General features: G+C 41.9%; 1 protein-coding gene across 6 annotated transcripts in view; it reads right to left on the minus strand.

Annotated features, from left to right (window-relative positions):
• Window positions 1-25,680, minus strand: part of TMEM241 (transmembrane protein 241) — a 114,938-nt gene that overhangs the window by 87,556 nt on the left and 1,702 nt on the right. For 5 of the 6 annotated variants that reach the window (XR_006195200.1, XM_042910383.1, XM_042910387.1 and 2 more), the window contains exons 2-4: window positions 22,073-22,119; window positions 19,022-19,099; window positions 2,985-3,066 (exon numbers count right to left, since the gene is read on the minus strand). Coding sequence is in view for 5 of the 6 variants with exons in the window: in XM_042910383.1 (XP_042766317.1) it covers window positions 2,985-3,066; window positions 19,022-19,099; window positions 22,073-22,119 (207 nt within the window). In the remaining variant the exon portion in view is untranslated. Of the gene's footprint in view, window positions 1-2,984; window positions 3,067-19,021; window positions 19,100-22,072; window positions 22,120-25,378; window positions 25,551-25,680 lie in introns of those variants that run through there. The other variant, XM_042910388.1, reaches the window with a different exon arrangement.

The raw sequence follows: 25,680 nt of genomic DNA on the forward strand, positions 1-25,680 counted from the left end.
TGCATAACAATATACCCACGGATTTTAACTGAGCACTTACCCCAATTCCTTGTGGATTCATTAAACTGACAGCTTGACGGCAGCAAATTGATGCCTGTTTTCTATCTAACACAAGCTGTATGACTGCCTTGTGTTTAACCCACTCTATAAACTTGTAAGCAGCTATGTAAAAACAAAAACCTCAGAAAACAAAGAAAAGATGCCGGGTTGTTATTTCACTGAAAAACAATAATGAGTGTCTCTTTTCTGTGTTCCTCCCACTCTAATTGGGTATATTTGGGTTTTGGTTGTTTTCCTTTGCTCGAAGAGTTTGAGTTTTGCAGCAGCTTCTTTTTGCCTGTTAAAGAAGGCTGTGCTCTAGCCCAATGCCACTCACAGTGCCAGTCACCCCAAAAATAAGCTCAGGCCAGAAGGTAAATCAGTGCACTGCTTCCTTTCTCAAGAAGTCTCACTATGAAAAAAAAAAAAAGTCAGCTCAACTGAACAAGGTGTTTAGTGCCAAAGTTGATGTACATTCTAGCACAATCTCCTTATGGACAGGTGACAAAGAGCTCACAGATTGGCACCGCATGTGGATCACACTTCAAGGAGCATTGTAGTAGGTTATGGAACTCCTCATCTGCCTGAGAATATACTGGACTGACCTTTACAATGGGCTTTTGAAGGATTTTAGGCCACCTAGTATCCTTATCCCTTCTTTTGGGGAAGCATCCCAGTATCAAGGATCTGCCACACCCTGTCTCAGTCGATGGGATCCGGATACTGTAAGACCAGGGCCAGCCAAATGGTGCTCTGAGTCTTTCCAGCCACAGTAAATGGAGATGATGATCCAGGGCCAACCAATCGGCATAATACCATCTTCCTAGTTGGCTTTCAGACCTGGGAAGGGCAGTGGCCCTACTGCTGTATTCAGAGTGGATACCGGGACTCATGCAGAAACTATAAGGATGAGTCTCTTTCCATTAGACTTCAAGTTGTAAGGATGTGGGCCTGGAGTCAACAACACCCATGAGGGGAGAGCCTGGCTGTGAAATGGAGAAAAGACAGAGCAAAACTGAAAGGGAGACAGAAACTGTATTTGGAACCTCTGGATAAAGCCTTGCGTGATCTACAACTTTTCAATGATATATATGATCCAGTAAATTTCCCTTTTGCTTAGAACAGTTTATGAGCTTTCTAATGTTTACAATGAGAAGAGTCTAAATTAGGCCTGGACTACTCTCCCCTGGGCTATTATAAAATCCATACATGTTGGCCCTAAAAAGACAAAGCTGAAAAGGCAAAAGGTCTGGAGTTAGAGGAGCTGTCTAGTTGGGACTAGAGGCAAGTTACCAAGACTTGCCACACCTGAGTTCCTTCCTCTGTCAGGTGATTAACATCTGCCCCATCCATCGCCTGTCAGGTGAATATGGGAATCACATAAAAAGAGAGAAAATCACTCTAGAAACATATGAAAAGGCACTGCACAAACAAAAATATTGTTATTGCTAGCCCAATGATAGTTATGCAAACTTCAAAATTCTGGCATCCATCACTATCCAGTTCCTACAAGAAATACATTGTTCTTAAAATAAACATGGTGGGGGGTAATGAGAGGCAAACCAAGAAACAGACTCTTAATTACAGAGAACACACCGATGGTTTAGGAGGGGAGGTGGGGGGGAAGGGGTTTAAATAGCAGATGGGGATTAAGGAGGGTATTGTGATGAGCACCGGATGTTGTATGTAAGTGTTGAATGACTAAATTCTTCACCTGAAACTAATATTACACTGTATGCTAACTGGAATTCAAATAAAAACTTAAAAAAGAAAGAATACATCATTTTTATCAATACCTGTATTGTGCTCTAGGAGGGAGAGCGCCCTCTGCAGGCCAGAAGGTGTAAAGCAAGGCAGCAGACTCAAAAGCCGGACAGAATACAGAAGGGGCAGCAGGAAGCCAGTCCAGATCTCAGGTTCTGGGCTGAGCACCAATGTGTGTGCAGTTGGTCATTTCTTGGGCCCACCCAGGACGTTTCTCCCCCATTGAACACAGCATCTAAATGACTCAAGCTTATGAATCATGCAAGAAAAATGATGGTTTAATTTAGAACTTAACCGCTAGTAACTCTCAACCACTATTTTGCAACTTTGGGGTTATCCTAACAATAACATTATCATGCAGGTAGGCAGATTTTGTGTCTGTTTTACTGTTTTCATATCTGAGATCTAAGGGACCAACACAACAACAAACCGCATAAAAAGATTAAATCGTTCTGTAAATTTTGCATTTTTTGCAAAGTCAGAGTACAATCATTTTCTGATAGATAGAAACAGTATGAGCAGTCAGGGTACAAGAAAGGAAGAGGCATTACTGATTTTTAAGCCTCGTTCTGAGTCTCTGGTCAATGGAAGTATCAGTGGATTGTCTTTTGATGGAAAAATAACATTTTTATATTTTCATATAGTTAGTGTACCTGGAAGAAGTTTGTTCTTTACAGTTCCCTCCTTTGAGAAGCTCAAATCTGGATGGGGTGGGTGACACTAGTAAAACAAGTGTCCCTACATACTGGGTGTCAACACTGTGCCAGGCACGTACATCACTCCTAAGCCCAGCACCGCCCAGTCCACGTCACCAGTGGGCAGGGTTACAGTTCCTCAGAAGCAAGGAGCAGGCTGAGCCCACTCTCCCTGCTCCCGAGGATGGCCTGTGCTCAGGTAGAGCAGGCTGGCCCTGTTTGTATCAGGCTCCATAAATATCACAGCTCTCTCTTCCTTGTCTCCATTGGTGCCTCTTCATCTTATAAAACAAGATGGCCCTACCCTATCATCTGGTTATCCTCAGTTCAGGGAGAGGGGGTAAAAGCCCCATGCTGTTCTCCAGTCTATGTGCACCATCACGAAAGCTGATGTCCTGTCCTCTATGGATCCAAGGCACAATAAGTTAAAAAGCAAAGGGGTAGAGGAAAGAGGAACTGTCTCCCTAAAAAGTCTCTAAAACTTACCAGTTTGGATAATGCTCTGGAACCGGCATAGATTATGCCCACATACAGCACCGAAGCAGGAAGCCACGTCGAAACATCAGATCTGAAAAAAGGGAAAGAGACCAGAATATTTCTGTCACTTTCTGTCCAAAAGACCGAGCTGGAAGGCATGACCTTTCAGATGCACCAAATACGACGGTGATTGTCTTAACATCTCTGAGTGACCTGTGAAGTGTGACATGGGCTGTGTCCACTGAGAGTGAGGGAGGCTGCCAAAGTCATCCAGCTATAGCCCGTCACTCTGCCAACTACCTAGTGTTACTGATCCCACGACAGAACACAAACGATCTGGAGATGGAAAAAGGCTTCCTAAAGTTTGGGAGAGAGAACAGATCCGAATTTTTTCAAAAAATTTTTTTTACTTTATTTATTTATTTTGAGAGAGAGAGTGTGTTTGAGCAGGAGAGAGGCAGATAGAGACAGAGAATCCCAAGCAGGGATTCTGCACTGGCAGCACAAGGCTCGATCCCACCAACCATGAGATCATGACCTGAGCTGAAATCAAGAGTCGGATGTTCAACTCACTGAGGCACCCCTGATTTTTTTAAGGTTTTTAAGATTTTTTTTTAAGGACAGTGAACATTATTCTTTGGATTTTAAATAGCCAGAGGCGTTGAACCCATGCCAAATTATTACAAATTTTTAAAGGCTATTTACCGAGGCAATATATCAAACGGCTCCATGGAACCACAAAAGAAGGAAGCAAGTGCCAAAGGACAGAATTTTAAAAAGAATACTAGAACTCAAGCTGGGTGGCCATGTGCTGACATCTTCCACCATCAACCTGGAACCTCTAAGGACTTCTGGAGGGCACGTTTCTTGATTCAATTGTGGCCACACCAAAAACTGCTTTTTTCTTTTTTTTTCTTTTTAAGTTTGTTTATTTTGAGAGAGAGAGAGAGAGAGAGAGCAAGCAGGAGAAAGGCAGAGAGAGAGGGAGAGAGAAAGAATCCCAAGCAGACTCTCCACTGCCAGTGCAGAGCTTGATGTGGGCTCGAACTCACAAACCATAAGATCATGACCTGAGCCAAAATTAACAGTCAGACACTTAACCACTGAGCCACGCAGGTGCCCCCGAAACTGCTTTGTTCAATACAGTTTAGAATCTTGCTGTCTTCAAGAAAGGCAAAATCCCGGTTTTTATATAGAGAACCCATCACTGAGGTTCCCTCAGTCACAACCACATTTGGTCCACTTACGCAAGTTCCCGGAGTTATTCTCATAATAGATATAAATAAATGAGACCATTCCAGCAGAATTTAACATAATAATCCCAGCTAACTCAATGAACTGCTCTCCTGGGATGATGCCTGCTCAAGAAATGTTCTTTGTGAATCTTATTAGCATGGGCAGGCATCTATGATCAGACCTGCTTTTGTACCCTTCCCAGGGAACCTGGTGCTAAAATGTCTCTAGTCTCTAGTTAGGCCTCCAAACCCTACTTCCTGAATATATTCATTCAGCAAATATTTCTAGCAATTTGCAAAGTGCTGACAGTGCTAGAGTTATTATTAACAGCAGCATCCTAATTAACATTTACTGAGCACTTGCTACAAATGAGGCAGTCTGCTAAGTGTTTTCTATGCTGTGTCTTTTAAAAATGTGTACAACCACCTTATGAAGAAAATGTCTTTGTTATTATTATTATTATTATTATTATTATCCTCATTGTGCACATGAAATAACTGAGGCAATAAAGAGTTTAATTTGCCTGTGGTCAGAAGAGCTGGTTATGGCAAAGCCAAAATTTGAATTCAGGTCATCTGACTCTAAAGCTCCAGCTTTAAGCCACCCTTTCACACTTTGCCCTCAAGGACCTCATAATCTAGTGGTAGACACTGACATATAACAAACACAGCATGATTCTGCTCTGGTCGCACACTAAGCATCTAATGACCTGAGGAATATTCTCTGTTCTTACTCGTCTTACTGCAATAAAAGACGTCTGCACTTCCAGCCAATAGGTGAATAGAGAAAGGAAGATGCTATTCTCCATCTTGATGGATAACAACATCATGCTTGACATCAAACCAATTGCTACTCCTCTAGGAAACGACTTCCCCATTAGACCTTAAGCTCACAAAGGTCAAGGGAGACAGGATCCAGGCCCATGGCCCGCTGAGCACCACAAGGAGGCCCAAGAGCATACACAGCAGGGAGCATAGTGAAGAGGGAAGGAGTGCCCTGCGTGAAACAGCAGCACACCCACAGCAGCAGGCCCGGTGCTTCAGGATGTGAGCTCAGTAAGGCCCTAGGCATTTGTGCTTTGTTCCTTCTTAAACAAAGAAGACTCCTGCCCAGTCATATGCTCCAAGAGACCTCAGGGCATCTCAGTGGCCATGGATGTGAAACAAACAAACAAACAAACAAACAAACAAAAAAACATGGCTAGGGGAAAAGAAAGAAAGAAAGAAAGAAAGAAAGAAAGAAAGAAAGAAAGAAAGAAAGAAAGAAAAGAAAGGAAACATGGCTAGGGAACACCTTGTATTTTAACCCTGTACCCGAAACACAAAGAAATGACTTTAACTATGAAAAATAAACAGATCCAGTTGGACCAGAGACTTCTGGGAAATGTTACAGAGCAGCTGTGGGAACATTTGGATATAACCATGGAACTATGATCCACAATTATCGCACCCAGGGCCCACCTTCTAGGTGGACAGAGCCAGAGCAACATGCACCAAAGGCAGAAATTTAGACACCTGCAAAAGCAGCTGGTTGCCTAACCCTGTCTTGGCCCTCATGAGCTCTCATCAGAGACAGCTGCCTCCCTCCCTCCCCCCCACACACCAACAAAAAATTATAGCTGCTATCGAGAATGATAAATACAAATCACTGGGAAAAGTGCTGCCGAAACAGATATGAGCAAAACAAGTATGAAAGGATGGGGGGTGGTGGGAAGAAAAATAATTAAAAATTACAAAGAACTCTGCATTCATATTGTTTCACAGTATCAAAGTTCTCACTCCACTGAAAATCTTAGGGTATGCGTTAAGTGTTGTTGATGCCAGAAAAGACTCAAGGGAACACCAGTCGACCATCCATACACAAAGAAAATCTTGGGGCGCCTGGGTGGCTCGGTCGGTTATGCACGCGACTCTTGATTTCGGCCAAGGTCATGATCTTATGGTCAGTGAGTTCGAGCCCTGCATCAGGCTCTGCACTGACAACCAATTATCAGAGTCAGATAAGGGAACTTCTGCATATATTATTAACATGTCTCCCACCTGTCAAATAAACTGTAAGTTTCATAAAGGTGGGAGCCATGTATGTTTTGTTCATATAAATCAATGTAAAATATCACATGCATGAATATTATAAAAGAGACTAAAGGACTATGCCATACCATAAGGGCATCTGATCTAGTCAGTGAGGATAGAGAAACCTGCCTCCAATAAGTGATACTTGAGATAAAACTCAAAGTTCAAGTGGGTGCAGGGGGTGAGGGGGTGATGCAGAGAAGTAGAAGGGACACCACATTTCCCTCCTTGGTCCATTACTCACAGCAATAAAAGTCCCTGAAGGTTCAGTAAGACTTTGTCACAAGTTGGTTCTTCACTAACTATGACTCCCAAATTCTTTTTTTTTTAATTTTTTAAATGTTTATTTATTTTTGAGAAAGAGAGAGAGTGGGGGAGGGGTAGAGAGAGAGGGAGACACAGAATCTGAAGCAGGTTCTGTGCTGACAGCAGACAGCCCGACACAGGGCCCGAACCCACAAACCGTGAGATCATGACCTGAGCTGAAGTCAGACGCTTAACAGACTAAGCCACCCAGGCACCCCTATTATTCCCAAATTCTTTGCAACATTGATCTCATTTAATTTATACACTAACAGGGGGCCTGGGTGGCTCAGTCCGTTAAGTGTCCAACTTCTGGTTTTGGCTCAGATTGTGGTCTCACTCGTGAGTTCAAGCCCTGCATGGGGCTCTGTGCTGACAGCATGGAGCCTGCTTGGGATTCTCTGTCTACCCCTTTCTCTGCCCCTCCTCCAACTTGTGCTATCTCCGTCTCTCTCAAAATAAACACACATTAAAAAAAAAATTGACACACTAGCAGGAGAAATGGGCAGACGGTGGCAGTCACAAGAGCACACACTCTCTCCCTCAGAGAAAGCCTGCTACAGGGAGTGCAGTCCGCCGACAGCACTTACATAATTTGAAGAATTGTTTATACTTGCTGCTTCGGGAATCAGAATTGGGATCTCTGGCTTGAGGGGTTTTCCACGACTGTTAGGTAATCTGCTATCTTAACGTGGACAGGTCAGACCTTTCAACAGTTACCTGGGGCAAATAAAATGCCTGACAACTGAGTTTTCCGTACTTTTTCAGGTTATGTGGAGACAAGGCGAAGATGGGAACTATAAAGGTGGTGCTTTGGGGGGCTTTTGCCATCTCTTTTTTTTTAATATTTCTTCAGGACAAAATGAAACTGTAATTTCAAAATCCTAATTAGCTCTGCTAAAATGGAGGATTATTTTCCAGGGAGATAACAGCAATAAGTGATGGAAATCACACCTGGTTCTGGGCACTGAAGAGTATAACCTTATAACATGCACATGGTTACCCAAATCTTTGGAAATTAAAAGTAGCTCTCTTCACTCCCAAGGAATGTTCCAGCTAACTAAACTTAGCTAACTTTAGCCAATAGCTCCAAGGGATGGACAAAGTTCACACATTTTCCCGGACTGTGTCCTTTCTTCTAGGTCAGGTCATCTAGGGCTGGGGGTATCTAGGGGTCACCTAGGTCACTACGGGTGGGGCAGGAAAGACGCACAATTACAGAGCAGTGCATGGCACAACACCATGCAATAAATGTTCTCCCGGTTTTTCTACACGTAACTCCAAAGACAGAGGCCATAAGGGATTTCATGTAGATTGATCTACACCTACAGAAAATGCACTGGCCAAAAAACACCATAAAGAAAATCAAGAGATGATTAACAACTTAGGAAAAAATACTGGCAACATATAAAACGGGCTGGAATTTAATATCCTTGATGTATAATGAGTGTTTACAAATCAATAAGAAAAAAAAAATCGGGGCACCTGGGTGGCTCAGTCAGCTTGAGTGTCTGACTTGGGCTCAGGTCATGATCTCACAGCTTGCGAGTTCGAGCATCGCATTGGGCTCGCTGCTGTCAGCCTGTCGGCACAGAGCCTGCTTCGGATCCTCAGTCCCCTCTCTCTCTGCCCCTCCTGTGCTCATGCTTGCTCTCTCAAAAATAAACACTAAAAAAAGGTTTTTAAAAAAATTTTTTAAAGAAAAAACCTCAACTTCACAAAAGAAAAATACTCAGTGGACAAAAAAGAGGTATTTGCATGTGTGTGTGAGTGTATGTATGTATATTTCTCTTTCACACACACATAAGAAATACAAATAACCAATAAACATATGAAAAGTTACACACACACACACACACACACTACTCTTTACAGTATTACTGTATACATGCATACTTTTTACAGGATTTAAAGGTATTTAAAGTTATCCACAATGATGTTTTCATTTACAAGGAAAATAAAACTGCATTCTGGCCTCCTTGTTAGTCATCAAGTATCCCAAGCACCTTGGGGCCTGCTCTTGCTTCCTCCACCAGGAACCTTCCCCCTCCAGACACCTGCAGAGTCTACTCTCTCACAGGTTCAGATCTCTGCTCAAAAGTCAGCTTATCCCTGAGTCCTTCTTACCTAGAGTATATAAAATAACAACCCCCCCCTCCCGCCCACTAGAACACACTCGGGCACACACACATGCACACCTATTCCCCTACCCGGCTTTATTTTTCTCTGTATTTACTGCCATCTGACACATCATGTACTTCCATTTTCCTTTGTTTCTTGTCCATCTACCTCAACTAGAATATAAGCTCTATGAGGGCACGCATTTTTTGTCTGTTTTGTTCACGATGCACCCCCTGTGCTGAAAACAATGTCTGGTATATATGCTAGGCACTCCAATATTTGCTGAAGGAGTCATCACGTATTACTTTGGTAACTTAAAAAAAATATTTCCCTTGGGGCACCTGGGTGGCCCAATCAGTTGAGCATCCGACTTTGGCTCAGGTCATGATCTCATGGTTTGTGGGTTTGAGCCCAGCGTCGGGCTCTATGCTGACAGCTTGGAACCTGGAGCCTGCTTTCGATTCTGTGTCTCCCTCTCTCTCTGTACACACATGCTTTCTCACTTTCTCTCTCTCTCTCTCAAAAATAAATAAACACTTAAAAATATATATATTCCTTTCCTTTTTCTGGACTGATACAAGGGAAAAACAACAGCATCAAAATACACCAGAAAACTCCAGGCATGACCCTAATTCACATTTTTTCCTATACTTTTCTTAAGCCCTTCAGAGGATTTGCTCTGAACAGATTTGCTGGTGCTTACAGCTACTAGGTTTTCAAGGACAGGGATGAAAGTAAAAAATTTCCCACCATTTGCCTCTTTGAAATGGCCCTAATGGGTAATTCTAACAATTTCAAATTCAATAAACATTTCTAACAATCATGTTGTAACCTACAACTGTAACAACAGAAAACTAACTGCATTAACAAACATGCTTTCTTCAATAGACATGAACTCAGAAACTTGGCATGGAGGCAGTCATTTTGTTTCCTATAATAATTTATCTTGTTTTGTTATTAAAAAGTAGTACTTAGGGGCACCTGGATGGCTCAGTCAGTTAAGCATCCCGCTCTTGGTTTTGGCTCAGATCATGATCTCATGGGTTCATGAGTTTGAGACCCACATCAAGCCCCACATCAGGCTCCACGCTGGCAGTGTAGAGCCTGCTTGGGATTCTCTCTCTCTCTCTCTCTCTCTCTCTCTCTCTCTCTCTCTCTCTCCTCTCTGTGCCCTTCCAGTGTATTCTTTGTGTCTCTCTCAAAATGAATAAACTTAAAAAAAAAAGTAGTACTTTTCCATGCTAGAAAATTTTCAAAGTACAGATAATCAAGAAAAACACTATAATTGCAATCCCGCTACCCAAAAACAACCACTGTTAATACCTTGCTAGGTCTCCTCCCAAACAGGGCCTATATGCACATATATGAACACTGCAGCAAAAATGGGATCCTACTGTACACTTGTCTCATAATCTGCTTAACGTCTTTCCACGTCAAAAAAATCATCACCAGTTTATTAATAAGTGAATAATAGGCTATTGCTGGACACTGAAGTTAATCCTCTTACTAACCTAATGCTGTAATAGTTATCTTTGAGTACATTCCCTTTTCATATTCATGTTTTTGCAATATCAGGATAAACTCCCTGAAGTGGAACAGAAGCTCAAAGACACATTCATCAAAGTGTGGCATTAGTTATAAAATTGCCTTCCAGAGGGGTTATGCTAACTCAGCCCTCTGCGATGGGGTACATGCTAGTGTTCCCCCCAAACTCCTGTGTTGAAATCCTGCCCCCGGTGTGATAATTTGGAGGTGGGGACTTTGGGAGGTAATGAGGTCAGGAGTGTGGAGCCCTCATGATAGGATTAGCGCGCGTGCTCTCTCTCTCTCTCTCTCTCCCTCTCTCCCTCCCCCTCCACCATGGAAGGAGATGAAAAGATAGACAAGAAGAGGTCTTCACCAGAACCTTACCATGCTGGTACCCTGATCTTGGACTTCCCAGCCTCCAGAACTGTGAGAAATCAATGTTTATTGGTTAAGCCACCTGGTCTTTTTTTTTTTTTTAATTTTTTTAATGTTTATTTATTTTTTTTTTTTTTTAAATTTTTTTTTCAACATTTTTTTATTTATTTATTTTTGGGACAGAGAGAGACAGAGCATGAACAGGGGAGGGGCAGAGAGAGAGGGAGACACAGAATCGGAAACAGGCTCCAGGCTCCGAGCCATCAGCCCAGAGCCTGACGCGGGGCTCGAACTCACGGACCGCGAGATCGTGACCTGGCTGAAGTCGGACGCCTAACCGACTGCGCCACCCAGGCGCCCCAATGTTTATTTATTTTTGAGAGAGAGAGCAAGCAGGGGAGGGGCAGAAGGAGAGGTGGGGGGGACACCGAATCCAAAGCAGGCTCCAGGCTCTGAGCTGTTAGCACAGAGCCTGACACAGGGCTCAAACTCACAAACCATGAGATCATGACCTGAGCCAAAGTTGAAGGCTTAACCAACTAAGCCACCCAGGCACCCCTGGTATTTTTCTTTTTAAGTTTATTCATTTATTTTGAGAGAGAGAGAGCATATGTGAACAGGGGAGGGGCAGAGAGAGATGGAGAGAGAATCCGAAACAGGCTCCACACTGTCAGGGCAGAGCCTGACATGGGGCTTGATCTCACAAACCATGAGATCATCACCTGAGCTGAAACCAAGAGTCAGATGCCCAACAGACTGAGCCACCCAGGCATGTCCAATCTCTGGTATTTCTGTTATAGCAGCCCGAGTTAAGACACCTTCTACTGCCAGCTCTAAGACTGTATAATTCTCTGGCAGCCAAATACCTACACATTAGGGACAAACCAGGCACATACCACTAATGCACCTTTTCTCCACCTATAATTTGTAAGATGGCACCTCCCATGCTGGCTTATTTGTCCATTGTCCTATGTGCCAACAAAGGAGGCATGATGGAATTAAATCTTGAGGTGGTCCTCACAGAATGCTGGGTCTCTGTTGTATGAAGCCCTCTGGGGAACTGCTGAGCCAGTGAGTGTGTGAGTGTGCGTGTGTGTGTGTGTGTGTGTGTGTGTGTGTGCGCGTGCATGTGTGCAGGGATGGATCTCACAGCAACTCCTGGGGGAAAGTACTATTTGCCATGGGTCTGGTTTGAAAATTGTGGTGATACATAGTTTTTCTTATATGATTTATAAGCACAAGTATTGTGTCTTGTTTGAGTCTTGGGCTTGTTTGTTTTTTTGTTTGTGTACATCTCCTGTCCCTAAGGATCCTGATAAAACATTTTACAAGAAGCTAACAATAGTCTGTTGCCGTGAATTATAAAACTGTTGTTATCGAAATGAAGGCTAATTAAATTAAATCACTTGTTTTTCAAATAGAGCATGCATTATGGAAGGAACATCTGCTCCCTCAAAACACTCAGAAGTTTATCTGTTCATGAGGGCCCTTTGAGCTGAGTTCTTGAAAATTCTCTGCGTTATGCTGACACCTAGTGGAGCTAAAAATAGTTTCCAAACATAAAAATACCAAGTCTAGGTGGTTCAGTCAGTTGAGCATCTTGATTTCAACTCAGGTCATGATCCCACAGTTGGTGGGTTCGAGCCCGAGTCAGGCTCTGCGCTGACAATGCGGACCCTGTTTAAGATTCCCTTTCTCCCCCTCTCTCTGCATGCGCTCTCTCTCTCAAAATAAATAAATAAACTTAAAAAACAGTACCAAGCCACCAAGATACTAGGATTCATATTGCCTATTGGCATTGCCAAAAACAGTAATATCTTACAATTATAAAGTCAATATTTGCTTTACAGTTTACAAGGACTTTTACATATATTAACTCCCTACTCCCTACTTAGGGCAGATACCTAGATTTCATTTTGGGGGGTCCAATCCTGGTGAACATGGTACTTCAAGAATCCTACTCACTACTGTCCCTCTTTCCTAATATTCTTAGACCTTTCCTCCTTCATTCTTTACTCTTCCTCTGACTCACAGAGGGTCAACTCCCTTAACAAAGTTCAGCCCTAATATCACTTGAACCCAAAATCCCTGTGATTATACTGTTTCTCACAGAGCCTAACTTAGAACAAGAGTCAGCAAACTATGACCCATGGGCCATATCCCACCTGTTGCCTATTGCTGAAATACCATTTTATTGGCACACAGCCACACCCATCTGTGTATGTAGTCTATGGTGGCTTTCATGCCACAAAGGCAGAGCTGAGTTGTTGCAAGACACTGTATGGATACAAAGCAACAGTGACATGAGGTGCGGTCTACACTGAAGTGTGAGTTCAGCAGATTCCTATGCCCTGCAGGGTGGTATAGGCATGACCAGCAGCCACTATAAACTTCGAAGGTCCAAAAATTCTGTCCCAAGAAAGAAAAATACTGCATGGTATTTGGAATTATATGTGGAGTCTTAAAAAAAAAAAAAAAAGAAAAACTAAGAAAACAAACAAACAAAAAGTCAAACTCACAGAAACAGAACAGAAAGGTGGTTGCCAGGGGCTGGGGGCAGGTTAATAGAGGAGATTGGGAAAAGGGTACGAACTTTCAGTTATAAGATGAATAAAGTCTTAGAATCTAATGTATAAAATGGTGACTACAGTTGATAACACTGTGTTGTTGTGTCATTGACATTTCCTAGAAGAGTAGAATTTAAATGTTCTCACCCAAATAAATAAATAAAGTGAGGTGATGGGTGTGTTCATTAATTGGATGGAGGGAATCTTTCACAATATGTACATATATCAAATTACCACAATGTATACTTTAAACATCTTACAATTTTAGTTGACAACTATACCTCAATAAAGCTGAAAAAAAAATTCCTGTCCTCTACCATCCCTGGCCTCATGGACTCTTCTCTGGGGAATAACCATAATCACCACACCAAAACCAATCAGATTTTATTCATATTACGTCCCTGCAGTGGTTCTCCGTGTTTCCTGAGAATGCTTTGAAAGCTGGTTTTATCCTCCCCCCAAAGTAATTTCTACATAATATACATAAAGCATTCCTCTGGTGAAAAAACACAATAGGAAAAAAGATCAAAAACACATGGATTTTATGTTAACTCTCCTCTGTGAGCAAAGGTAACTGTTCGTAAAATTACAGGTCACTCAAAATGAAATACAACACATTAAAAAACATATTTGAGAAATTCCAACCACCAGTAGCTTTGATGAAGACAAGCTATCTCACTTAAAAACAAATAATTAATCATAAAAAGAAGCATCCTAATTGATTGGCTCACTGTTCATTTCTTTAGGGACAGGACTGAGTTAACTTGGAGGTTTTATCAAAGAAAATTTTTTGAAAGTATTCTTTATTTATTATGAGAGAGAACGAGTGTGGGAGTGGGGGAGTGGCAGAGGGAGAGAGAGAGAGAGAGAGAGAGAGAGAGAGAGAGAGAGAGAGAGAGCGGGAGAATTCAAAGCAGGTTCTACATCAGTAGTGCAGAGCCAGATGCAGGGCTCAAACCCACAAACTGTGAGATCATGAGCTGAGCTGAAACCAAGAGTTGGATGCTTAACCAACCAAGCCACCCAGATGCCCCAGAAAAATTTTTTTTCATTTGCAAAAGAGAGTAAGAGTGAGGGAGAGGGGCAGCGTGGAGCCTGACGTGTGGTTCATCCCATGACACTGGGATCATGAGCTGAGCCAAAATCAAGAGTCAGATGCTCAACCGAGGCACCCAGGCTCCCCTATCAAAGAAATGTTTTATAGTTCTCCAGCAAAGATCCCCATTGGAAAATTAAAGAGTGGAGCTTTCTCCTTCATCTGTTAGAAATCTCTGGTCACAAAGGCATTGTGGTATAGTGTTATTAACTTAGAACTTCTCATCCTTGAAAACTTGAGAGTTAAAAATTTGCTGTCTTAGGTAGAGTGAACAAAAAGTAGTAAGTACATTAAAATTTACTTTCAAAATGTTTTTATTTAAACATGTAGTCTGGTCATAAAGGGACCGGAGGATGGCATGTAATGTCTCCAATGAAATCACACCTGATTCCGTAAGCAATGGTTCAAGAATCCAGTAAAGAGTGCCATGGTCTCACTGTCAAATGTCTTGTCACGGTGTTCTAGATCACATTCTGGAAACACAGCCTACAGCCAGGGCTCCCACATCTGCTAGAAAAATCACTTGAACATTCTGCAGCAGGTTTGCAATGGCAGTAGAGCTGCCGATATAAGGACAAGCTTGCGACTGAAAGCCAGTGTGATCTTTCCCAGGACAGAAGGCCTCTAAAGCATCATCCAACACTTGGTGATTGCTGGTTGCTGAGTAAAAATCTTGGAGATGGATTCTATCGGGTCACTTAGTGGAGTCATGACATGGCCAGAGACTAACCAACACAGCAGAATGGCCTCTCTACAAAGTAGGAAATGTGGTGCCAGGTTCTGGAACTTGTTTTAAGAGGTAATCTTGGATTCTGCTGCACCCCAGGCTATAAGGGGTCTAAATGAGCTCTCATGGTATATGTTATTAAATACCGATTTGGAAACCACCCTCCAGCCCCACTGGTACAATCTTCACTCTACGATGATCCAGAGGACTCCACCCTGTCCACCTGCTGCTGTTTCCATTTTTAGTAGAGTCCAACCTCTGCCACCTCCACACAAGTGCACAGTCACACAGCAAAGCCAAGCTTTGGTTCTCTAGTAACATAATCGGAAAGCCAAGCCTAGTAGGAAACAGCAACCATGGCAAACACACACCCAGCCCAGGCATACATGAAGGAACATGGGTGCTGGGTCCTTGCTGCTAGACATCTGGTAACTCCCCTTTGCTGAGGATCTGTGGAAAATGGAAATGCTGTGCTGTTGCAGCAGTTATTAATTATAAGATTCACTAAGACACTAGGATCTTTGATAAGGCGTTAACCGAGCTAACATCGTGTGTAAGGATGTGAAGCCACCTGAGGAAGTACAGGCAATAGAAGTGAAAAGGTCTCTGAGAATTTAGCAGGGGGACGGAAAGGGGACATGCCCACAGATCTGCAATGGGTAGAACCTAGCATCACACAAGCTCAAAGGACAACAGTGTCTAGTGGGTCTCAAATTTCTACTGTTGGAGGATCATTCCTTTCAGGGAATGAACCTTGAGTGTCTTTGACTTTACTCAGCTCTACCAGTCATTCCTCCTTCCCTTCCCCCAAAAGGCAGAAGTATGAAGAATTCCATCAAGAGATGAATGGATAAACAAACTGTGGTATACATACAATGGAATATTATTCAGCTTCTTAAAGAAGAAGATTCTGACACATGCAACAATTCTGAGGACATTATGTTAAGTCACAAAAGGACAAATACTGTATGATTCCACTGAAATGAGGTATCCAGAATAGGTAAATTCACAGAGATGGAAAATAGAACAGTGGTTATCAGGGACTGGATGGAGGGAAGGCAGAATGGGGAGTTACTGTTTGTTCTGTTTGGGATGATGGAAAAGTTCTGGTAATGGTTGCACAACATTGTGAATGCACTTAATGCCACCGAACTGTACACTTAAAAATGGTCTAAAAATGGTAAAATTTATATTATGTATATTTTCTCACAGGAAAAATGTTTTTAAGTGGGAACCAATGGCTTAGCTCTTAAGGAAACAGGGCCAAAGTAATGTTTAAACGACTATTATGAAGTAAATAATTCACATCAGAAATTACAAGATAATTGTAGTCAGGGGCATTGTAAACAGAGTAGAGGACCCATGTTGATGAGCACTGGTGGACCCCAGTCCACAATCTGACCATTAGTACCTGCATTCTAGACCAATCTCTTGCCTCTGTGGAGGAATAAATGAAACCATATGGAATCAACATGCTTCATTATTTAACTGAATATTAGAACTATCACAGGCCTTGTGAATTCAGGGCACATATTTATTTTTATTTTTCAAATTAATTTATTTTTTTAATTTAAATCCAAGTTAGTTAACATGTAGTGTAATAACGATTTCAGGAATAGAATTTAGTGATTCATCACTTACATATAACACCCAGTGCTCATCCCAACAAGTGCCCTCCTTAATGCCCCTTGCCCATTTAGCCCATCCCCCCATCCAACACCCTGCTAGCAACCCTCAGTTTGTTCTCTGTATTTAGTTAAGAGTCCCTTATGGTTTGTCTCCCTCTCTGTTTTTATCTTATTTTCACTTCCCTTCCCTTATGTTCATCTGTTTTGTATCTTAAATTCCACATATGAGTGAAATCATATGGTATTTGTCTTTCTCTGAGTTATTTCGCTTAGCATAATACACTCTTGTTCCATCCACATTGTTGTAAATGGCAAGATTTCATTCTTTTTGATCGCTAATATTCCATTGTGTGTATATGTATGTGTGTGTGTGTGTGTGTGTGTGTGTGTGTGTGTGTGTATACGGATATAGATATATAAAGCACATCTTCTTTATTCATCTGTCAATGGACATGTGGGCTCTTTCCATACTTTGGCCATTGTCGATAGTGCTGCTATAAACATTGGGGTGCAAGGCACTTATTCATTTAAATGAAGACCCAGTTCTCCCTGAACCATCCACCATAACAATGGAGTATAAAGTAAGACCTCTGCTTAATATCACATATAAAAGTTTCTTCAAAAGTATCTTCATTTTGTGAAGGTAAGGATATTATACAGGTGAGTGACCTGGCCTGATCATTCAGTAGAGCTGTCTGCCTTGTCCATATAAACTTTGACTTCATTTCTCTTCATTTTGTGTATCATTTCAGGTGAGGCATGATGTTCTGGAAGAATTATAAGAATTTACCTAGGTGAGGCAGGAGTGGCTAGCCAATTCAGGTTGTAATTTTGTCTGAAAAATGTCATGGTTTTTGAGATTTCTTTTAAATGTATTTGACAAGTTGCCTTAAGAGATTCATAAAAACTAATATATAATACAATGTGTGATCTGAACTGAACCCTGGATCAGAATTTGGCAGGGAGGTGCGGGGGGCGGGGGGCAGGGTGGGAGTTACATTATAAGGATATTATTGAGAAAATTGGAAAAATATGACTTTGGTCTGTAGATGAGATAACAGTATTGCATCAATATTAATTTCCTCATTTTGATTACTATACTATAGTGAAGTAAGAAAATGTCCTTCCTCTTAGAAAATACACACTTATGAATTTAGAAGGGGAATTTTACTCTCAAATCTGCAACTTACTCTCATATAGTTCAGAAAAAATTATATATATATATATACATATATATATGTATACATATTCATAAATCGCAAGAGAAAATTATAGGAGAAGCAAGATAAAAGAATGAGGAATATGAGTAAAGGGTATGGAAATTCTTTGTGTTATTTCAAACTCTTCTGTAAAGTAGTAAGTAATTTCAAAATCAAAAATTTCCAAAAATTTTAAGTTCATTTAAAAACTCATTCATTGGGGAGTGCCTGGGTGGCTCAGTCAGTTGGGCATCTGACTTTGGCTCAGGTTGTGATCTCATGGTCTGTGAGTTCAAGTCCCACGTTGGGCTCAGTGCTGACAGTTCAGAGCCTGGAGTCTGTTTTAGATTCTGCGTCTCCCTCTCTCTCTCTGCCCCTTACCTGCTCATACTCTGTCACTCTCTCTCAAAAATAAATTTAAAAAACATAAAAAAAATTATAGGGGCTCTCTTCTCCTCTCCTGCTAGTATTCTACCAAAAATAAATTAAAAATTTATAATAAAAAATTATAATGAAAATAATTTAAAAATTATTTTTAATAAATAATTTAATATAATATGTTATGTTTAATATAATATAATAAAATATATTAATTTATAATTAATATAATATAATTAAAAATTTTAACTTATAAAAAAAACACACAAAAAAAACTCATTCATCCGAGCTCCTGGGTGGCTTAGTTGGTTAAATGTCCGACTTTGGCTCAGGTCATGATCTCATGGTTTGTGAGTTCAAGCCCCACATCAGGCTCTGTGCTGACAGCTCAAAGCCTAGAGCCTGCTTCGGATTCTGTGCCTCCCTCTCTCTCTGCCCCTCTCCTACTTACGCTCTGTATCTCTGTCTTTCAAAAATGTATAAATGTTTAAAAAAACATTTTTTTAATTAAAAATAAATAAAAACTCATTTGTTGTGCTCCTATGATCTAAAACAAAGCCCAATTAATACAGTATTATAAGTTATGTATCTCAATTAATTTTAATATTATATTAGTAACATCACTAAGCAGGAAAACAGACTCCTTCAGTTCTATGTGATTATAAAAGCATTAAAATCCCAAGGTTCAAAGGGAACTAAGAGATCAAGCAACTCAAATAAACATCTGCGTTTCCCAGTGTAACACCAGAAAAGATTAAATAATGTGAAGAGAATGCAGGGCATGAATCATGAATCCAGCAAGAAGATGTTGTTCTACCTTGAACTGCTGTTGATCTCAGCCCAGCCCAGTTTCCATGACACATGAAGCAAAAGTCCACCAATTAACGTCTGCCACCTGAAAAAGACAAAGGCCAATGTGAATTTAAGAGAGTGCCATAGTCTCATATGCCATCCAGACCTGGCAGAGCTCCTGGCTGACACAAATATATACATCCAAGCCTTCCTACAATTCTTTTCTCCCATTCTCTCCTAACTAGCATCCCAGGCCCCTCCTTCTCAACCTGTATTATTCTCGAATCCAGCTGTACCATTCAGTGCTGACACTGATATTCTTCTCTTCTTATTCTAGACTTTTCCTGAACAACCTCCCCCACAGTCCCCACTTCTCCCATCATCCTTGAACTGATATTTCCAAATCCCTACGCCCACCTGGATACCACCACCCTGACACCCCACAAGCTCCCAATGATAACTTGCCTAAAACGTTACCTTGAATTTCCCTTCCTCATTCTGATTTTCGTCCTCTGCCCCTAATCAGCCAAATCAGAGCCTAGATGTCATCCTAGCTCTTCTCTCTTCAGTCACCTCTCTCATCTGCTCGCAAAATCCTATTGAACGCATCCCCATAACAGTTCTAGAGTACCAAGTCTTCTCTTCCCCACCTCTTCTGCCTCTGCCTAATGCAGGCTCCCATCATGGCACTCCTCAACTCCAGTATCAGTCCCCAAACTGGTGTCCCTATCGCCAGGATGGCCTCACAACTTTCATTCTCTACCTGCAGCCAAAGCGCTTGTTCTAGAAGGCAAACTTCATTTTGCCACTTGCTTGTTTTAAAAATGTTTGATTTGGGGTGCCTGGATGGCTCAGCCATTTAAGAGCCTGACTTTGGCTCAGGTCATGATCTCACAGTTTGTGAGTTCGATCCCTGCATGGGGCTCTCTGCTGTCAGCACAGAGCCCACTTCAGATCCTCTGTCCCCTTCTCTCTGCCCCTCCCCCACTTTCTCTCTCAAAAATAAACATTTAAAATAAAAAGGCATCATTTCTTTAAAAACAAAACAAAACAAGGGTGTCTGGGTGGCTCAGTCATTAAGCATCTGACTTCAGCTCAGGTCACGATCTCATGGTTCACGAGTTTGAGTCCCACGTCAGGTGAGCTGGAGCCCTGCTTTGGGTGAACACAAGCCCTGCTTTGGGTGAGCACCAGCCCATTGGGGTAAAAACATGAATCGCGCTTTGGATGAGCACCGCCTTTCTCTCTCTCTCTCAATCTCTCTCTCTCTCTCTCTCTCTCTCCCCTCTGCCCCTTCTGGGATTCTCTCTCTCTGCTGCTACTCGCTCACTTGTGCCCCCCCTTTCTCTCAAAAAACACACAAAAAAACCCAAAACACAAAATACAAAACAAAACCAGTTGATTGATTCTTCCCAGGTGGCCAGATGCAGTTCCCAGTCTCTTTTCTGCCATAAGACACTTGGGATCAAGTGAGACATTCTTCCTCTGCATGCAAAGTACAAGGGGAGCACAGGTTATAAAATAAGCACCCCTGGGGCACCTGGGTGGCTCAGTTGGTTAAACATCCAACTCTCACAGTTTGTGGGTTCAAGCCCTGCATCAGGCTCTGTGCTGACTGTGTGGAGGCTGCTTGGGATTCTCTCCCTCCCCTCTCTCTCTGCCCCTCCCCAACTTTTGCTCTCTCTCTCTCTCTCTCTCTGAAAACAAATAAACTTTTAAAAAAATTTAAATTAGCTAACTAATTAGTTAATTAATTAAACACCCCTGCCCTTCCCACTGTACAAGGCACAGCAAACTTCAAAATGAGTGAGAGGGTACTACAGGCAATAACTTCACCCTGTTTCACTCTAATTGCTTTACTTTAGGTGAATAATTCATAGATTTCAAAACCTCATTTTTAGTTATGACTTGAGACACCTCACCACGGAAGTGATTACAACACACCCATGTGTTGCGACACAACAGTTGAGAACTGCTGGCCTACGGGGATAAAGTCACTTGCGAGTGACACACAAGCCTTCCTGGACAGGCACCCACCCCTCTCCAGGATCAGCTCCGGTGCATCTGCCATGGGCAGCTACATTCCAGCCATACTGAACAGCTGACAGCCTCGGGAATGTGTCAGGTCACTTTCTACTTCTAGGAGTCTCCATGTGCTGCCCTCTTGACACATCATGTTCTCCTACCTCTTTGTGTGTTGGTGAACACCTGCTCATCCTATTAGATTCAGTTTTTATGCCTCCTTTGTGAAACCTTCACTAACCCAGCCAAGCAGAACAGACAGATATGGGTCATGCCCTCCAAGTGTGACCTAGAGCAGTGGCATTCAACCCGTATGATTCTTCCCCCTAGGGGACATTTGGCAATATCTAGAGACATTTTTGGTTGTCACAACAGGGGGTGGGGGAGGGGAGGGTTGCTAACTGGCATCTGGTGAGTTGTAGCCGGGGACTCTGCCAAACATCCTACAGTGTGCAGGACCAGCCCCCATAACAAAGGATTACCAAGCTCAAAATGTCAATAGTCATTTGAGAGACAGTGGCCCGGGGCAGGGCAGGGCAGGGGGAGGGCACCACGGTGGCTCAGTCAGTTAAGCGTCCAACTTTGGCTCAGGTCATGATCTCACGGTCCGTGAGTTCGAGCCCTGTGTCAGGCTCTGTGCTGACAGCTCAGAGCCTGGAGCCTGCTTCAGATTCTGTGTGTGTCTCTCTCTCCGACCCTCCCCTGTTCATGCTCTGTCTCTGTCCCAAATATAAATAAACATTAAAAAAAATTTAAAAACCCAGAAGTTCATATTCTTTAACCCAAATTTCTTATATAGGAATCTATTCCAGAGAAATAGCTAGAAATTTGACAAACTTGGATACAAAAATATGTCTGACAACACTATTTTTATACCCCCAAAATGGGACACAATTTAATGCCCACTAATAGAAGGGCTAAATAAATTACAGTATGTCTATTTGATAAAAAAGAAAAAAATCTATGTAGTCATTAAAAATATTTTAAGCAACATTTAATGATGCTGGTTGGACATGCCCCACATATGTGTACAAAGAGCATAAAAGATACTCACCCTTGGAATAATGTAGGGTAGGTAAATTTCAAGACAGATAGGACATACTGAAAAACAAAGAGCAGATTAATGGACATTTTCAAATTATGGAGAATTGCTAGACTGTATAATCAAAGAAATCCCTATTGAAGAAATATAAGTATACTCTAGTTTCAAAAAGGCATTTACCCTTCCCCCCAAAATCATACATGGGAAAAAAAAAAAAAAAGACCTTCCAAGTCATACTAAAAAGAGCGAGTCTTTTTTCCCCAGGGTCGCCAGAAGCCTAACCACCTCTTGGTGGGGAAATAGAACTGGTATCGTCAGCAAATTGGGCCGCACAGCAGCTGGGTCTGGTGCTGTGGATGTCCAACAACTCAGTATCTTCCCAGGCCTCAGGGGAAGTCACGTTGGAACTGCAGTAATTCAAGAAAACCGGACAAACCCCTGGACGCACTCTCTTTTCTCAGGGTACCCCCTTTATCTACTGTCCAATTTACCTCAAAATCCAACCCCCTTCTTTGATTCTCTTCAAGCAAGAACTGCATCCTAGTGTTTATTTCCTTTGTTTTCCTTCCATTTGGGGGCATTTGGCTTTTGCATTCTAAAGGTACTTTTTTTGTTTTTTGTTTTTAAACTAATACTGCTTAGGCCTCATACCTTTCCCTGTGCTTTAGCATTTTAAGGATTTTTTTTTTTTTAAACCAACTTGGCTAAGGTCAACAACTTGTTTTTCTATTATGTCTTTTATAACACTTTATGAAACGGGACTGTGTTTTGTCTTTCTGGATATCTTTTCCTATTTTTCCTACCATTGAGCACTAAGACTTTTTGTAAAGTTTAAAAACCATTAAAGGCTCTAGGCAAGGACTCTACTGATTCTTCACATGATGTAAAAATAGAGTGGCCTGGTGTTAGGCAAATTTACATACCTATTTTTTCCCATGGATTAACCTATACATAGGCCTCCTAGTGTGAGCTCCTAAATGTCACGATTACAGCTAACTGCCTGTGCTCTGTATTTACTTGAAATGGACCCTCAGGGCCCCTGGGTGGGTCAGTCGGTTGGGTGTCTGGGACTTTGGCTCCAGTCACGATCTCACAGCTTGTGAGTTCAAGCCCCTTGTTGGGTGCCCCACGTCGGGCTCTGTGCTGATGGTTCAGAGCCTGGTGATGCTTTGGATTCTGTGTCTCCCTCTCTCTGTGCCCCTCCCCCGCTCACACTCTGTCTCTCTCTCTCTCTCTCTCTCTCAAAAATAAATAATAAGACATTAAAAAAAAAAAACTTAAAAAAAAATGGACCTTCTTCTTCTCTGAAGTCTGTTTATTCACATAGGTCAATAGGCTCCTTCCCACTTTTCCCTGATATTTTCATTCTAAAACAGGGAAAGGATGAACAAGTGAGCATCTGGGCCATGTGCTCTATCATCCTAAACAACCCTCTTGAAGACAGCAAATATTTATTTAGTTTAGTGTATGCTGGGCTTTGTCCTACATCCTGGGGGGAGACAAAATGCTGAAGCTCTTACCTGACCTTGCTAAAGAAGAGTGACAACAGTGAAAAGCGAAATCTCTGACAAATGCAATCTAAGTCCTAATATTCATTCTTTAGCAGTTCCTCAGGCCACTGAAAAGTGTTGCTCAGAGCAAAAGGCTATTCAGTGGAACAGCAGTGAGCACTTCTCATGGAAAAAGAAGGAGCAATTTGGGAGTCTTTGAAAGGAAAACAGATGTGGACGTTGTCCCCAGGCTGAAAGCTTAATAGCTCTGAGGGGAAGAAGGGCTGGTGGCTGCCTGGGCCCTAAGCCTGGTTACTGCCAGGACCTCCCACAGGCTGGAGGAACACCTCAGACACGAGGTCAGGAGAGCCAAAACACTTGCTGTTCAAACTAAAATCAACCTTTCTTTTAACACTAGAAGGGCTGGGCCTAAAATAGACAAGAGTTTTTTCAATGAATTTTCTTTTCTGCAAATACAGAGGGAAATAGTTAGAGGAGAAAACTACCCTGAGAAATAGGAAAATTAAAAAACTAGCATGGGGCGCCTGGGTGGTTCAGTTGGTTAAGCATCTGACTTTGTCTCAGGTCATGATCTCATGGTTTGTGGGTTCAAGCCCTGCATCGGGCTCTCTGCTGTCAGCGCAGAGCCTGCTTTGGATCTTCTGCCTCCCTCTCTCTCTGCCCCTCCCCTGGTTGCTTTCTCCCTCTCTCTCTCCCTCTCTCCGCCCCCCTCTCTCTCTCTCAAAAGTAAATAAACATTAAAAAAATAGCAAAGAGTCTTCTAAAAACTGGAAGAGTGGATCCTATCTCTAAACACAAAATAATGTTCACTAATTCAAAAGAAAAATCATTTCGCAGAGATTATATGCTGGGGGGCTCACTGCACAGTTCCCTTCTCACTTGGCCCCTATTTGGTCCAAGCCAACCTGTTATGGCTGCCAGAAAGAAGCACGACTGTCCTATTTGAAACAATGGCATCATCTAAGAGTTACAAAGTCCCTACCATAGTCCCATTATGAAGAACTACCTCTCCCACCCCTGCCTGGGCCTCACATCTGCCTGCTGCTACTCTTGACTCCATTTCTTTCCCCTTTGTACAGTCTCCTCCCCTCCCGTTCCCTCTGCCTTCTGCTGTTACTCTTCTGCTTTTGATCTGCTCCAACACTCCCAAGAGCCCTAAACCAAAGCACTCCAAACCATCACGGAAAATGGAAAAGGATTTGTTGTTTAAGTTCTGAGGGTCCTTGGAAATCTACAATTTTTATTACTCGGATTAGATATTCCTAGAGACAGGACAGTTTGGCTTCTTTTTTTCTAGCACCTTGAAGCATGATGCACATGGAAGGTAATCCATCTTTATAGCATTGACTATAAAATGGTGAGGGACCCTAATAAATATAACAATAATGCCACAGATGCCAATGTGCATCCAGAGGGGGTATAAATTTCTGTGAACTAAGTGTTATCTGCCTGCTGGATTGTTTTGCTTAGATACTCTGTTTTTTAACCAATGCCCGCCTGGCTCATGGGTTTTCATGAAAGACTTGTCACTCTTCTCCGGCTGATGATTATATAGAAATAAAAGGAAGGTCATTTTGTTTTTAAGTGAAATATTATCAATATGTTCATCAGGTTAACTAAACAAATTAGAATAGTTGAATGAAAAGGCCAGGATTTCACAAATTCACATATTCTAGAAAAGGTGCTAAAATAAATCTTTTAGTTTAGCTTCCTGTGAGGAAGAAACAAATCTGTTAAAAGCTAATTACTGGGTCACCCCATATGCAAAAGATTGTCTTTCCTTCCTTCTAGAGTAATTACCACTTACCTTATTTACCATGATATTGGGCACTTGGCCAGTCAACTCAGTAACTCAATTAATCATTTTGATTAATCCTCAGAACGACTTTTTGAAAAGGACTTGTTAATCCTATCTTAAAGTTAAAAAACTTAGCTTTAGAGAAATTTAAGTCCCAAAGACCAAGCTAAGTGGAGCCAGGATACAAACCCATCACTGTCTCCCAGGAAGGCAGTATTAATGGATCTTCAAAGGCACATCACCGAAACTAAAAATCAACTGGATGGGAGGAAGGATTCTGACAGGGTTCTGGTGCATCATCTGAGTATTCT

Source organism: Panthera leo, chromosome D3 (assembly GCF_018350215.1).
Source record: "Panthera leo isolate Ple1 chromosome D3, P.leo_Ple1_pat1.1, whole genome shotgun sequence".
NCBI classification, from domain to species: Eukaryota; Metazoa; Chordata; class Mammalia; order Carnivora; family Felidae; genus Panthera; species Panthera leo.